Source organism: Sinohyriopsis cumingii, chromosome 18 (assembly GCF_028554795.1).
Source record: "Sinohyriopsis cumingii isolate HCF-2022 chromosome 18, ASM2855479v2, whole genome shotgun sequence".
Lineage (NCBI taxonomy): Eukaryota > Metazoa > Mollusca > Bivalvia > Unionida > Unionidae > Sinohyriopsis > Sinohyriopsis cumingii.
The window spans coordinates 28,595,534-28,611,790 of NC_142978.1; the positions used below are offsets into that span (position 1 = coordinate 28,595,534).

At 36.0% G+C, this 16,257-nt stretch overlaps 1 protein-coding gene across 1 annotated transcript in view; it reads right to left on the reverse strand.

Annotated features, from left to right (window-relative positions):
• LOC149776292 (sterol regulatory element-binding protein cleavage-activating protein-like) overlaps window positions 1-16,257 on the reverse strand; it is a 185,572-nt gene that overhangs the window by 79,025 nt on the left and 90,290 nt on the right. The window contains exons 13-16 of the mRNA XM_089942747.1: window positions 13,186-13,515; window positions 10,135-10,463; window positions 7,288-7,747; window positions 333-448 (exon numbers count right to left, since the gene is read on the reverse strand). Of these exons, the coding sequence (XP_089798873.1) occupies window positions 333-448; window positions 7,288-7,747; window positions 10,135-10,463; window positions 13,186-13,515 (1,235 nt within the window). The remainder of the gene's footprint in view (window positions 1-332; window positions 449-7,287; window positions 7,748-10,134; window positions 10,464-13,185; window positions 13,516-16,257) is intronic.

The window sequence follows — 16,257 nt, forward strand, 5'->3', positions numbered from 1 at the left end:
AATAGTTAAAATCAATAAATTGATCTGCATAATTAGAAACTTTTGATGTGTTTATTTGCTTCAGCTTATCCTATTTACCCAATGACATCCCCATGCTTAATGATAAGCCACCACCAACCCATCAGCCTACTCCCATTTTTGCAAATTTCTGCAAATATCTACTAAAGACCTTCAATCTGACTAAGCTCTAACTTGCTCCAAGCAACAAGATCATGTATTCAGCATGATAGAGAACAAGATTATAATCAGACTGAATAGGTCTATTACAATTTTAAAATATGTATCTGGATGGCCCCCTGGGAAAATACTGTAAATGTATGACTGTGACTCACCCAACTCTATTTATACACTTGAGGCATTCTCCAGTAGCAGAGTCCCAGATTCGTAGCTGACCACCAAGACAACAGCTCACAATCATGTTCCCATATACAGCAATACACTCTACATCCTGTAACATAAACATAAGGAATTACATGGCACTACTGAAAAAAGTAGAAAAAATGTTTACTGCAGCAATTTAACAGTTTTTTTAAATTGAAATATTTCAAAACTGTATCCGATGAAGTATTTCCTTTGTTGCAGTTCTTATCATTTTAAATATTGCCAGGCCTTCTCATCCAATCAAATTTAAATATTGCCAGGCCTTCTCATCCAATCAAATTTAAATATTGCCAGGCCTTCTCATCCAATCAAATTTAAATATATATCTGATTTATTTTGCCATAGATCAGGCCCTCTGCTAAGCTGTTATACATTTTGTCGGTAGATCCAGTAAGTCAGGAATGTATCTGAGCTATCTTGATAAAAATGTACTTGAAATCCATATTTGAAAGGACATGTGATCGGCTGAATGGACATAATGACATACTAGTGTTGAACAAAAGTTACTGTCTTATGTTGGTGTAGGCCTGCATGCAAGTTTTTTGTGGTCACCCACACGCGACCTAAAAGAGAGTACCCAGAAATCTGCCATGATTCAGTGTCATGTACATGTAGTTGTTATTCAATAACTACTGGATACTTTCATTGCACAAGCAATTAATGGGAATACAACATAAGCAATTAACAATGTATACCAAATAACCTCAACACTTTAACATACATACCTGAGCTAGCTTCTAGTAATCATGGAAGTAAATTAGTTTTAAAGTAGTACAGTATGTCTAATGACATGAGGTAACATTTAATTGGTTTGTCACTAGCTGTGCAAAGCAAATGGAGACAATAATTCATTGTACTGTCCTGAATGCTAGAAGACAGCCTAGACACAAACTCATGCTTGTCTTTTATGTACTTATCAGTTTAAATATTTTATTTCAAACCAATCAGAATAAATGCACATCTTTTGGATACAAGATACCCATGAAGTGATTGATGTTCGACTAAATAACAAAGATTTCCAGGAAATCATGATGAGTCCGTTTCTTCCTTCATTTTATTCTTATTAAAGTCTGAGTATTGAAACCATCTCTGATTGCTGTCCAGAGACTCCAACATACCAAATTTTATTAAGAGAACAAGATATCTTTAAATGCAATGCAAAATTCTTTGTCAATAAGTTTGACTTGAACCTGATATCAAGCAGAGTAGATCGATGAACTTGTCTCAATGTCAAAATATACTACAAGTTAAAATTTGTTAAGTCTATAAGTACCATTTGTGGGGAATAAAATGGAGTTCTTGAAATGATATCCTTCAGGGTATTCTTCTAATATATCAACAAAATGGATTTGATAAAAAAAAACATCATTCATTCTTTTTTGCGTTATGACAACAACAGCTAAAAATCTCAAGACCATGGACTATAAAATTATTGTCAGTGTGCAAGTTACCAACTTGTTCACTGGAATGTAAAAAAAATTGTTTGGTCAAAATTCACTAGCACATGTACAAGTCACTGTGTTCATAAGCTCAATGAAGGGAAAAATGCAAGTAATGACCTATAAATTTTCCTGAAAGTCAATTAGGTTTGATTTTAAAACTTCACAAAAATGTGGATATGTTAAAGGTTAATTAAACACCATTTTCATTTGGACCTAGCTCCACACTTGTACAGTGTTATAGTGGACAAAAATCCTACTGATATGACCATCTGTTCAGAAGTAGCCATGTAAAAATTTTCAGGAGGGCCACCAAGGCAGCTATTTTGAAGGTTAGAACATTTCTGCAAAGTCACATTAACATCATTTTCATTCAGAACCAGCTACAAAAAGTGAAAAATGTTTTAGTGTAATCCCAATGTCAACATGGCCATACCTTGAAGAGAAGCGCTATGTCAACATGGCCATACCTTGAAGAGAAGTGGCATGTCAACATGGCCATACCTTGAAGAGAAGCGCTATGTCAACATGGCCATACCTTGAAGAGAAGCGCTATGTCAACATGGCCATACCTTGAAAAAAATGGTATGTCAACATGGCCATACCCTGAAGAGAAGCGATATGTCATGTCAACATGGCCATACCTTGAAGAGAAGCAGTATGTCAACATGGCCATACCTTGCAGAGAAGCGCTATGTCAACATGGCCATACCTTGAAAAAAATGGTATGTCAACATGGCCATACCCTGAAGAGAAGCGATATGTCATGTCAACATGGCCATACCTTGAAGAGAAGCAGTATGTCAACATGGCCATACCTTGCAGAGAAGCGCTATGTCAACATGGCCATACCTTGAAAAAAATGGTATGTCAACATGGCCATACCCTGAAGAGAAGCGGCATGTCAACATGGCCATTCCTTGAAGAGAAGTGGTATGTCAACATGGCCATACCTTGAAGAGAAGCGGTATGTCAACATGGTCATACCATGAAGAGAAGCGATATGTCAACATGGCCATACCATGAAGAGAAGCGATATGTCAACATGGCCATACCTTGAAGAGAAGTGGTATGTCAACATGGCCATACCTTGAAGAGAAGTGGTATGTCAACATGGCCATTCCTTGAAGAGAAGTGGTATGTCAACATGGCCATACCTTGAAGAGAAGCGGTATGTCAACATGGCCATACCATGAAGAGAAGCGATATGTCAACATGGCTATACCATGAAGAGAAGCGGTATGTCAACATGGCCATACCTTGAAGAGAAGCGGTATGTCAACATGGCCATACCTTGAAGAGAAGCAGTATGTCAACATGGCCATACCTTGAAGAGAAGCAGTATGTCAACATGGCCATACCTTGAAGAGAAGCGGTATGACAACATGGCCATACCTTGAAGAGAAGCAGTATGTCAACATGGCCATACCTTGAAGAGAAGCGGTATGTCAACATACCATGTCAACATGGCCATACCTTGAAAAGAAGCAGTATGTCAACACGGCCATACCTTGAAGAGAAGTAGCATGTCAACATGGCAATACCTTGACGAGAAGCGGTATGTCAACATGGCCATACCTTGAAGAGAAGCAGTATGTCAAGATGGCCATACCTTGAAGAGAAGCAGTATGTCAACATGGCCATACCTTGAAGAGAAGTGGTATGTCAACATGGCCATACCTTGAAGAGAATCGGTATGTCAACATGGCCATACCTTGAAGAGAAGTGGTATGTCAACATGGCCATACCATGAAGAGAAGCGATATGTCAACAAGGCCATACCATGAAGAGAAGCGGTATGTCAACATGGCCATACCTTGAAGAGAAGCAGTATGTCAACATGGCCATACCCTGAAGAGAAGCGGCATGTCAACATGGCCATACCTTGAAGAGAAGCAGTATGTCAACATGGCCATACCTTGCAGAGAAGCGCTATGTCAACATGGCCATACCTTGAAGAGAAGTGGTATGTCAACATGGCCATTCCTTGAAGAGAAGTGGTATGTCAACATGGCCATACCTTGGAGAGAAGCAGTATGTCAACATGGCCATACCATGAAGAGAAGCGATATGTCAACATGGCCATACCATGAAGAGAAGCGGTATGTCAACATGGCCATACCTTGAAGAGAAGCAGTATGTCAACATGGCCATACCTTGAAGAGAAGCGGTATGCCAACATGGCCATACCATGAAGAGAAGCAGTATGTCAACATGGCCATACCTTGAAGAGAAGCAGTATGTCAACATGGCCATACCTTGAAGAGAAGCGGTATGTCAACATGGCCATATCTTGAAGAGAAGCAGTATGTCAACATGGCCATACCTTGAAGAGAAGCGGTATGTCAACATGGCCATACCATGAAGAGAAGCAGTATGTCAACATGGCCATACCTTGAAGAGAAGCAGTATGTCAACATGGCCACACCTTGAAAAGAAGCAGTATGTCAACATGGCCATACCTTGAAGAGAAGTAGCATGTCAACATGGCCATACCTTGACGAGAAGCGGTATGTCAACATGGCCATACCTTGAAGAGAAGCAGTATGTCAAGATGGTCATACCTTGAAGAGAAGCAGTATGTCAACATGGCCATACCTTGAAGAGAAGTGGTATGTCAACATGGCCATACCTTGAAGAGAATCGGTATGTCAACATGGCCATACCTTGAAAAGAAGTGGTATGTCAACATGGCCATACCATGAAGAGAAGCGATATGTCAACAAGGCCATACCATGAAGAGAAGCGGTATGTCAACATGGCCATACCTTGAAGAGAAGCAGTATGTCAACATGGCCATACCCTAAAGAGAAGCGGCATGTCAACATGGCCATACCTTGAAGAGAAGCAGTATGTCAACATGGCCATACCTTGCAGAGAAGCGCTATGTCAACATGGCCATACCTTGAAGAGAAGTGGTATGTCAACATGGCCATTCCTTGAAGAGAAGTGGTATGTCAACATGGCCATACCTTGGAGAGAAGCAGTATGTCAACATGGCCATACCATGAAGAGAAGCGATATGTCAACATGGCCATACCATGAAGAGAAGCGGTATGTCAACATGGCCATACCTTGAAGAGAAGCAGTATGTCAACATGGCCATACCTTGAAGAGAAGCGGTATGCCAACATGGCCATACCATGAAGAGAAGCAGTATGTCAACATGGCCATACCTTGAAGAGAAGCAGTATGTCAACATGGCCATACCTTGAAGAGAAGCGGTATGTCAACATGGCCATATCTTGAAGAGAAGCAGTATGTCAACATGGCCATACCTTGAAGAGAAGCGGTATGTCAACATGGCCATACCATGAAGAGAAGCAGTATGTCAACATGGCCATACCTTGAAGAGAAGCAGTATGTCAACATGGCCACACCTTGAAAAGAAGCAGTATGTCAACATGGCCATACCTTGAAGAGAAGTAGCATGTCAACATGGCCATACCTTGATGAGAAGCGGTATGTCAACATGGCCATACCTTGAAGAGAAGCAGTATGTCAAGATGGCCATACCTTGAAGAGAAGCAGTATGTCAACATGGCCATACCATGAAGAGAAGCGATATGTCAAGATGGCCATACCATGAAGAGAAGCGGTATGTCAACATGGCCATACCTTGAAGAGAAGTGGTATGTCAACATGGCCATACCATGAAGAGAAACAGTATGTCAACATGGCCATACCTTGAAGAGAAACAGTATGTCAACATGGCCATACCTTGAAGAGAAGCAGTATGTCAACATGGCCATACCTTGAAGAGAAGTAGTATGTCAACATGGCCATACCTTGAAGAGAAGCGGTATGTCAACATGGCCATACCTTGAAGAGAGGCAGTATGTCAACATGGCCATACCTTGAAGAGAAGCGGTATGTCAACATGGCCATACCATGAAGAGAAGCAGCATGTCAACATGGCCATACCTTGAAGAGAAGTGGTATGTCAACATGGCCATATCGTGAAGAGAAGCAGTATGTCAACATGGCCATAGCTTGAAGAGAAGCAGTATGTCAACATGGCCATAGCTTGAAGAGAAGCAGTAATAACAAAACTGTTTAGATGGCCACAACAGCCATCATGTCTGCAGTTGGCATCATCTTTACTTAACTCCAGATTAAATTAGGATGGTTTTCTAAACTCCTTCACAAAAGAGCAGATATGTTAGTGGTCAGATGTACAGAGATCCAATTCAATACTGCAAGACACATTTTAGTGAAATGAAAGATGCCTACCATGATGGCTATACTATAGCTCTAATTGGTGCCATTTTCATTCAGAACCAATTATTTATCATAAGAAGTCTTTTAATGAAAGCCCAGTGTAGTTTGACTTTTCGTTCAGAAGAAGTAGCAACAAGATTTTAATGATGTCCACCTTGGCAACCATGTTACTGATCCGATCAGCACCATCTTTATTAATGATCAACTACATGGCTTAAGAAGTAAAAACAAACAACAGTGTTTTAGTGACTATTCACTCAGGAATATCAGCAATGGCAGGATTTTCATGATGGCCTCTGTAACTGCTTGCTGGATGTCCCAGGGGAACCATTTTCAGCTAGGTCCAACTAGACATGAGAAGGAATGAGTATGTAAATTTGCATGGCAATCCTCTTAGTAGTTCAGGAGAAGTAGTGATAACAAATGGATGATGGACGCTAGATGGGAGGTGAAAGGTCATCACATAACCTCCTCTGATCTAGAACTGAATATTTAGCAGGGATATTTGAATTTTCTGAATATAGGGGAGATTCATCAAAAAATATATGCAGGACTTGAACATATAATGCATTATTTTGTGCATTTTATTGATTTTTCAGCACAATGTTTTTTTAGAATAAAAGGGTAAATTCCCCAGCAGTGCATCCTGAAACAAACTCTGGCAGACTTCCATAGAATTATTCTGTATTTACCATATAATAGCTCATACAATTCAAACACTTTTTCTCCTAAATAATGTTGTTCACAGAATGATAATACATTTAAAGACAAGTAATGTAATTTAAAATCCAGTTTTATCAGTGCCATCAATCAGATGCATTGTGAATTTTGCAGTACACACTATTATGGTAGAACATTCATCACACTGAATATAATATTTATTATTTGATGTTGCTGGTTTAAGCTGTCATAAAAAATAAAAAAAATAATGGAAAAAATGCTTATCATTTTTAAAAATTCCTATTTTCAGACATACAAGATGTCTGAATGAAGGCAGGAAAAATTAACTGTTTCCCCCCTCAAATTTTAAAATGTTCCAACTTTTGAAAATTTTACTGTAGAAAGGTTTGTGAATGCAAGGAGCAACTAGATCTATATAACTGGCTATCTGGAAAGGATATTCTATCTTCTATGTAAAAATATTTGGCTGGATGGTCTTTCATCACATTAGATAATACATTTGTTATGAAATTTTGAACATACTAATTTCCAAATATGAAACTATGTATGTTGGTAATTAACTCACCTGTACATGGCCTTTCAGAACAAGTGGTACGGACTCTTTAATCTGTTTGATGTAGTTGTTCACTTTACTCCTGCGTTTCGGTTTATTCCAGGAAGCCCTCCATTTATCATACCTTCTTGAGCACATGCATCGATACAGCATCAGCATGAAATATGTGATACAAATAACACTAAGCACACCAAGTATTAGTGTAATTACAAATTCCTTCTGAGACTTGGGATAAAAGTGCTGCAATTTCTTAGGGTCATAAAGGTCATGCAGTTGTTGCTGCAAGTCATTCTCTGTTTCCACAGTAATGTCCTCAGCAGCCTCCACTTTAACTGATGAAACTGGCACCTTTATCCTTGTCATGCTATCATCCATAGAACTATCAAGTGTTCCTGATGACTGCTGTAGATTTATAGCTTCATCAGGAGGGATAACAACTGACAAGTGAATTGACGGCAGCATAGTTATATAACTGTAAGAAAAACAATTTCCATTTCATCTGTTTTTTCCATTAGCTGTTTTTAGTTTGGCATTTGGCATTTGGTACAGTTACTTGAGCTCTCCATGTCAATGAGATCTATATTAAAATGCATCAACTTGATTTCTATCAATAGGACTCGTATGTGGCCATGAGAGACAGTTTTTGCAAGTCATACAAATCTAATATAATGGCTTTATATACATTCCAACAATGAATACCTTTCTTACAAGCAATACATCTGGAAGAGCCTTTATTCATTCTTTGATTTTGTTCTTGCATTAAAGTACATTTCTCTGGACTGAATTTTTTTTTAATCATTACTAGGATAGGGCAAAATGTTAGGAAAATAGGGAGATGGGGTATAGAGTGGACAAAATTACAAGTAAATTAAAACAGATATTTTACATAAACATCTGAGTCAAATAATGTAACAACAAAAGAAATACACCAATATACCTAACTTATTTGATGCTCATCATGCAACATATAAAAAGTGCTCAAATGCTCCATGTTTTTTTCCATGGTGGACAGATTTTCTCCAGATCATGGAGACAAACAAGTCACCACAATGATAGAAGTCATGGTAAACTGAAGTGAAGGCAAGATTTACATGTGATGTCACAGATTGAAACATAACTGCATAACATAAATAATCATTTGATTGACATATAAAAAAAACCAACCAAAATAAGATCTTTAAGCTACTCACTGAAAAGAAGAACAACACAAGAGAAAATACTGCATTCAGAATATCAAAGCATTCTTTGGCCTGAAAAAAAATTGGGGAGTAAAGATGTCAGTTAAAAAAAGGCTAAGCCAACTTCATTCTTTCTGTATATCTGAAATGAATGTACTGTGGTGAGTTGTTTGTCTTAACTGTACCTGATATATTCTCTGACTTATGGTTGTGGGTTTTTTGGAGGGGGTAGGATATTTGCTGCATTAAATTAATGATAGCACAGTATGCTTTGAAGAAGCAGGTAGGTTCACTGTAAAAACTTTATTTTTTTTGTTTATTTTATTTAAGTAAAAGCACTGACTGAAAAGCCAATTAGAAGCATGGTTTGAATAGGTAGTCCATAAAGATATACAGGTAAGTATGAACATGTATTGGGGCCCCAAGTGGCCGAGTGGTCTAAAGCGCTCTCCGCTACGGATCACTGCCATCTCACCTCTGTCTGCGTGGGTTCAAGTCTCAGATTCGGCTAATGTGGGTATGTGAGAAAGCTTGCCAGTAGCTTCTTGTGGGTTGGTGGTTCTTTCTGGGGTTTTCCCGGGTTCTTCCTCCACCATTAATACTGGCCTCCATTTATAGCCTATCGTGTGCTGAAAAATGGTATTAAACCCTACAACAACAACAACAACAACATGAACATGCATTCCACATATACAGGTGGCGCTATACAGTTTCGCATTTTGCATAGAGTTAGGATTTTAAAGAAAAAGAATGTCCCCGGGTTTCCTCACTGGTTATACTGGCTATTTAAAAAAGACCCTGTATATCTTAGGTATAATGCAAAGAACCTTTAATTCCCTTTATTTTGGTGTTTGATTGATGGGTGTACTATGGGTTATAGAGTATACAGCTTGGCCTTACTTCAAATGTGCACCTTTCAAAAAAGTGCTAGCTCTACTTGGTCATTTTCACTTCCTGAACTTCAGAGGTCAATTGTATAAAAAAGAGCTGATAACTTTTTTTACATTTTATATATTTGGTATTTCATTCATTGCACTTTCAGAAGCTGGTATTGTCTAGTCTGGCAAAATTCATTTTCCCTATTTTAATAGCTGCTATGTATAGTGTACTTTAGACTAATTCAGACTGATTTTTTAACACAAGGGAGCAGTCATTTTAGTTAGCAGTGTGCTTAAATCATGTAAAATTTCCAAAAGTACAATATCCAAAAGAAATATCATCCACATTACATTAATGTAGCATAGAGGTATGCAAACATTCTCTCCACTGTGCATGTTTTAAATGCAAACTACTTCACCTTACATACGTCACTCTCTCAAAAGTACATATTATCTGGTGAGCGCCACCACAGCTATAAATGTAGGCATAAATATTTATTCCATATATACAGCTATACAGGTAGGTGTGAACATGTAGCACACATATACAGCTATACAGGTAAGTATGAACAGGTTTCCATGTATAAAGTGACACACGATATAGTCTGTACATGTAAGTATGAACTAGAAGTATACAGTTATAAAGATCAGTATGAACAGGTAGTCCATGTATACAGCTATGGCTATACAGTAAAGTATGAACTAATTTATTTATAAATGGGACCTTCTGAATTTTAAACAAAGGAGTTTGTTATATGAAGGTAGTCACAATAGCACTTTTAAATGTATATAGTTTTACTCACCGCCCATAAATACTAATATTGTAGTAGTCAAAGAGCACAGGCCAATGCTTGTATGAAAGCCTCTTCCACAGTTGCAAATCTGTGTGCTCCAGAGCACTGGCTGGTTCAACATCATCCATGTCTCGATAGAAGTAGCGCTGAAAATCCTCTGAAAATCTTCCATTGTGTTGCAGAGATTCCTCCATGACCTGATGATGGTGAAACTGATCTTGTGGAGGTATTTCACCACTAGCTGTTGAGTCATTTGATGCATACATGGTAGAGTTGGTAAAGTGGTCAACAAGACCAGTCTTATAAATAATAAGGGATATCCAAACAACTGTGCAAACCTGTAGGAAAAAAATAATGAAAGTTTAGGATCTGACAAGAAATACATCAAATACCATGTATTTGTTTTGCATTTATTCAAAGCATACTGCACTATCATTAATTTCATGCAACTAAATTGTCATTTTTAAAAAAAAAACAATAAACATTTTCATGGTTTTTGAGGTTTTGCCTTTCAAAGTTTGCATATTTGTAGGTATTTAATTTTGTTGACAAACCTCAACAAAGACCCTAAATAAAAAACACAAAAGAAGAAAACTATGCTAACAACAAATGGTGGTCACTTCAATGGTTTAAAACAATACTACTACCTGTATCAGCACAAATCAAACACATGTCAGTATCAAGCATTTACACTTAACATCAAATGGAGCTGACAGTCCATAACACTACAGCAGAAGTCATACTGGTCATGTATGCATTCAACACCAATTATTTCAATAATGGGTGTCATTTTTTTAAATCTGATTTTACATACCTTTAAATAGCAGTTATTTACTTTTTTTGGATCCTCTTACATCAATATTCCTTTAGAATGTCATTATTTACATGCTGTGTCAAGTATTTCATTTTTGGGCTGGAAATTTTATTCAAATTATTAAATTCAAGTGATTATTTTCTCTGGAGATACAAAAGTACTCTGTGATAAAAATTTTGGACAGAGACATTCACTAGAATTTATAATGAATTCAAACCTGGAATTATGTTACTGTGATTCAACAAAAGACTGTTGACACATCAAAATTCTACAAGCTACCACATACACATCATTGCCATCAGTTTTTGGATTTATTCTGGTATCGTACTGAATTTTATTCAGTACTTTAAATTATTATAACTTGTGTCTGTAATTCTTTGATTATTTTGTTATTTGATTCACAATACTGTAAGTTCTTTTTTCTCATTTTCACTTTGTATTCTAGGGAAATAAATTATTTGGTTTTTTTTACAAAGCTTGTTGCCTTTCACTCTTCTCTGTTACTTATTTTAACAGCATAGACTTGTAACACTAACTACATTGGAAAACAATGGAGTCACTCCTTTGTTTAAGCCTACCCTACATATGATACCAACTTCAACCACTAGACTTTACAATAAAATAAATACAAAGATTAAAACTACTTTTCGAAAATTGGCATGCTAAATAGGTCATGTGACTATTAGGTGAAGGGAAAACATCACTGGTGTATTAGTGAACCTTATAACTTAATGAATGAAGCTGATTCATGTTGAATGAATAACAGCACCTCATAGGACAAAAGCATGAAAGAATGAGAACTTTGTGTGATTTCTGAGTCAGAGAACATTATTTTGACTAGATCTGAAAAATATTCTGATACCATAAACATGAGATTATGTTCAGCTATAATACTGCAGACTGAGTCTTGGCATGTATATCTTTATCCAAATCTGATGCAGATTCTGTGAACATGGATTTCAGTGATGGCATATTTGGTGTTGCATTTAAGATGCTTCATATGCTGCATGGATCAAAATGTCATTCTTGCTACTTTTGAAAATTTAAAATCACCTTTACAGAATGCATATTAATATCCTTTGAACTTAATTCCAACCATGGAAATTCTTTTTTTCATCCATCATTGAATTTCTTGTGATAATTTAATTGCTCAGATGTTTGTGTGTTAGTATTGGGAGATAACATACACTAAGACATCTGGACACACTTTAAGCACTGAAGCCAAACTAACCCTGTTTTATGCTGATTAAGCTCTTTAGTAATCCACCATAATTTATCTCCTTGATCCTTTCTGAATTATTATTGATCATACATTGTATAATCCATGTCGAAAAATTTCAAACACTGATGCCAACTGACCCTGCCAACATAATCATATGACCACTAATTGTTTTATATTGCTTTAAATTTGCAACTAAATCATCCCTGCCCTACTTAAGCTAGTTCAGTCACATGATCACAGGCAATATTACCAAAAAGATACAACAATGAAAGTAAGCTGCAAAAACAAATGGGAAAAATTGTTTATTAATAATTTTACATGCACGGGAGATTTCAGAGAACGATGGGAGGGATGGGGACACCCCTCATCTCAGGAGGAAAACACTCCCATCTGGAAAGTTCACATGTATTTGAATACCTTATACTTTTTCTCATTTCTCTCTATCCTCACTTATGTAACAATATATCAATTTAAGGCATAAATGAAACATTTTTTTTTCTAACAAAATGATTACTCAGAAATACTTACCTAATCATAAAAAATCTCAGTAGAACTACTACTACCTTGCAAATCCAGCCCTCACCACTAAAACATTTTAGCTAACAAGCTGAAAGTTACCTGCTCATAAAGGCAAAGGAGTGACCATGATTGTTGAATTGGCAACAAACCAAGTGAATACTTCATTTAGTACTGGAGTGAAGTGCACATACTCTGCACATCAAACTGCAGTAAGGCTGGGAGGATGTATGTGTATTATGATTTGGTATGTATTGTTCAAGAAACATACACTCACAAGAATATCTCATGTACATTTAATTTTATCTATAAAAAAACTATGACCAAATAAAATGACATGAAGCACCCATGTAGAACTGGCTTTTAATATGCCCCATCCACTTTTTGCATCCATTTATAAAACATTTAAATTGACAATATATATATTTAAATAATACCTGAACTATAAACTAAAACATTTCTTTATTGCATCTTCTTTTATAAAAATTATTTCACTGTGCAAACCTACCATTATTATTCTCTGAAATACTCTTGTGCTTGCCCAAAAGTAAAGCAGACGCAAACGTCTGGGAATTTCTAACAGTCGAGGATTCTGAAAGAACATGTCTGCATGTTGTATCCGAGGTGACTGAGTAGGTCTTGCTGATGTCATCAGACCCATTCCTAATGAGAGATTTAGCCTTGAGGCAGTGGTGGAGTTACCTCCCCTTCTGTCTTCTGACTGGCCAGAAGAAGCCATGAAGTGTGTTTTGATTGGACAATGAATGAGAGGCTCTATTGGGTCAAATGTTGTGGTTTGAACAGCATTCTGGATATTTTTTCTATGCAAGTCTGAAAGCTGAAAGGATAAAATAAATAATCAAAATATGACAAAAAAGTATCTATTATATCATATATCATAAATAAAGGTCTAAGGACCATCATAATTGTAGTGGGGATATGTAACCTGAACAAGCTTCTGATTATTCCTATTCTGAACTTTGTACATTTCCTCTTAATACTGAAGAGTGAATAGGCAATGTTGGACCTGCTTGAGAAAGAAGAGATTTACAGCAAGAAAGTTATATTTGTCACAAAAATGTCTTACTTTGTGCTATAATTAAGGAACTTTTGTGCAGTTTGGTCAAATTTACTTAAAATCTTTGCTCTCTCACAGAAGTATATCTAAATTTAAAAAAAGCTATTCTGTCTTGGGAGAAAACGACCCATGTGATTATGATGAAAGCACATTCTGATCAAAATGGTGATCTGAATCAGTTTTATTGCTCCTTGTCAATATTTTAAAAGCAATGAATTTTAAACAATGAGCAATACACATGGAATAATTCGCTGAACACTCTAAGCTAGTATTATATCAGATACTATAATGTCATATTCTTGAGAAATGCAGTAATTCATGAGATATTTTGTGTATATTTCCTGATATAGTTGTATCTGCTACAAAACATAACCCACTGTAATATATTTATTACCACATAATTGTATAAAGAACTCACATTCTCATTCAAATAAATATTACCATTTTTAAGGATATCAAAGAACATGCATTTATGATAATCTCAAAGATAATCTCAGATATGACTGAAACAAGTCTGCATCCATTGCTATATATCAAGCTGTTCAATTATATTTGTCCACAAGAGAATATTCAAACAAAAAACTCTAAATTAAAATCTCTATAGACTTCTCATACTTACCAATAACAGATTGTGGATTTAGGCCTTGATGGTATATCAAATTCAGAATAATGCATTATGGATTTAGGCACTGACTGTATATTTTAAAAAATGGTGCAAAATTTTGTAGCAATAATTTCGTAGTACATTCTGTCATGGTCAGCATGACACATAACCTTTAAATCTGACATATGTGCTTAACTCACAATAAATTGCTGACTGCAAGGGATGGGATCTCTCAAGTTTGGGGCATGAACTGAATTTTAATTAGAGTATGTTCTGTAACGGTCTGCCAGATATGTCAGTGTAAGGTCAACAGTGGAATATGACAGAGTTGAGACAAAACCAGATAAAAAGAAATTAGAAAATTCTTGGTCCATTTGAAATAGGTGCCATAAAATGATATTATCCAAGATAATTATTAATAAAGGTGGTCTAGAGATGATTATTATGACTTCAATGGGAGTGATACAATTTATGGTGCTTAGAGAAAGTAATCCTGGTTGGCTAAATGAGGGGGGAGGTTTCAAGACAGAATTCAAGTTTATGAGCTGAGCCAGAATTTAGCTCAGAGAATTAGTAAAAAGAACTCTTCTTATTAGATTGTCCAAGAGATAAGTGTTGAAAAGTGAAGAAAAATGGAAAAGAAAGAGATTAAGCTGCATAGTATCGGTGAGTTTTGGATAATGTACAAAGTTAATCTTAATTGATACAGTATGTTCACTAATGTAAGTTTGCAATTATTTGTTGAATTTATCATTTTAAATTTATACTTCACTTTTCCTTGAGTTCAAGAAATGCATTTTGTCTCAAATGTTATATGATTCATCTATTATATAAATGAGTTCAGATTTAGTGGTTTTGTATGTAATAGAGATCATGTAGTGTAAAGACTTCATGCATTTCTTCTGATACAAATTGTGAGAAGTAAATTACCTGTCTTAAATTATTTGTATCATGTATGCTAAGAATAGATTTTTTATATGTCTTGAAAATGTATGTCAATGAATCACTAATTAACAAAGTAACATATATCAAGGAGTGAAGTCCATTAATTCATTAGTGTAATTAATTAAGTAGTGAATTCTTTTCAACTAAGAAACAATGGTGTCAGCGTTAGGAACATGTGTTGACAGGTATAATCAAGACAGTAATATATATATATACAGTCTACTTAGACTAAGAGGTCATCGTTCTCAGTTAAGAATGTGTGAAGCAGCTAGAAAAGACGTTAATTTTTAGTAATAGGGTTTGGAGTGTGTATTAGGTTGTGAACTGATATGTTGAATTACAGTATAATATCTGAGATATAACTTTACTGACAGTGAAAAAGAGCACAGTCTACAACCAAGATGGTTGATGACCTGAACAGCCTAGAAAGAGAGAGATAGAAGGAAAAAAATACAACAATGCTGACCTATCACCAACAGCAATTTGTAAAAGACCATAAGCAACCAGACGATGCTAACATGATGGCTAGTTGAGTTCAATTAGTCACCCAATTATATGATGAAATTTGTTTTATCAGCATAACAGAAGAGCTCATTGAATTTCCCATAAATTTTGTAACTCTATTTCTAAGAGGAAGTGAATCATTCAAATGTCATGTTCAATTTCATTTTGTTTATGTCATTGATTTTACTGATATATTTAACATACAGGGGCTCCTGATGTTTTATTCCATATCTCTGCTCAGATCTCTGTTATGCCATCCATTAATTTCATATTTTATTTTGTTGTTTGGTCAGTCTGGGCAATAATAATGTGGTCGATCATCTCCTAGATAATGATAACCAAAGAACCAATAGGAGTGATAATCATGCATCAACACTGCACCTTCTACGGATTTATGACTTGATGGTATCATATCAAATTTAGAAGTAAGCAATATGCATTTAGTCCTT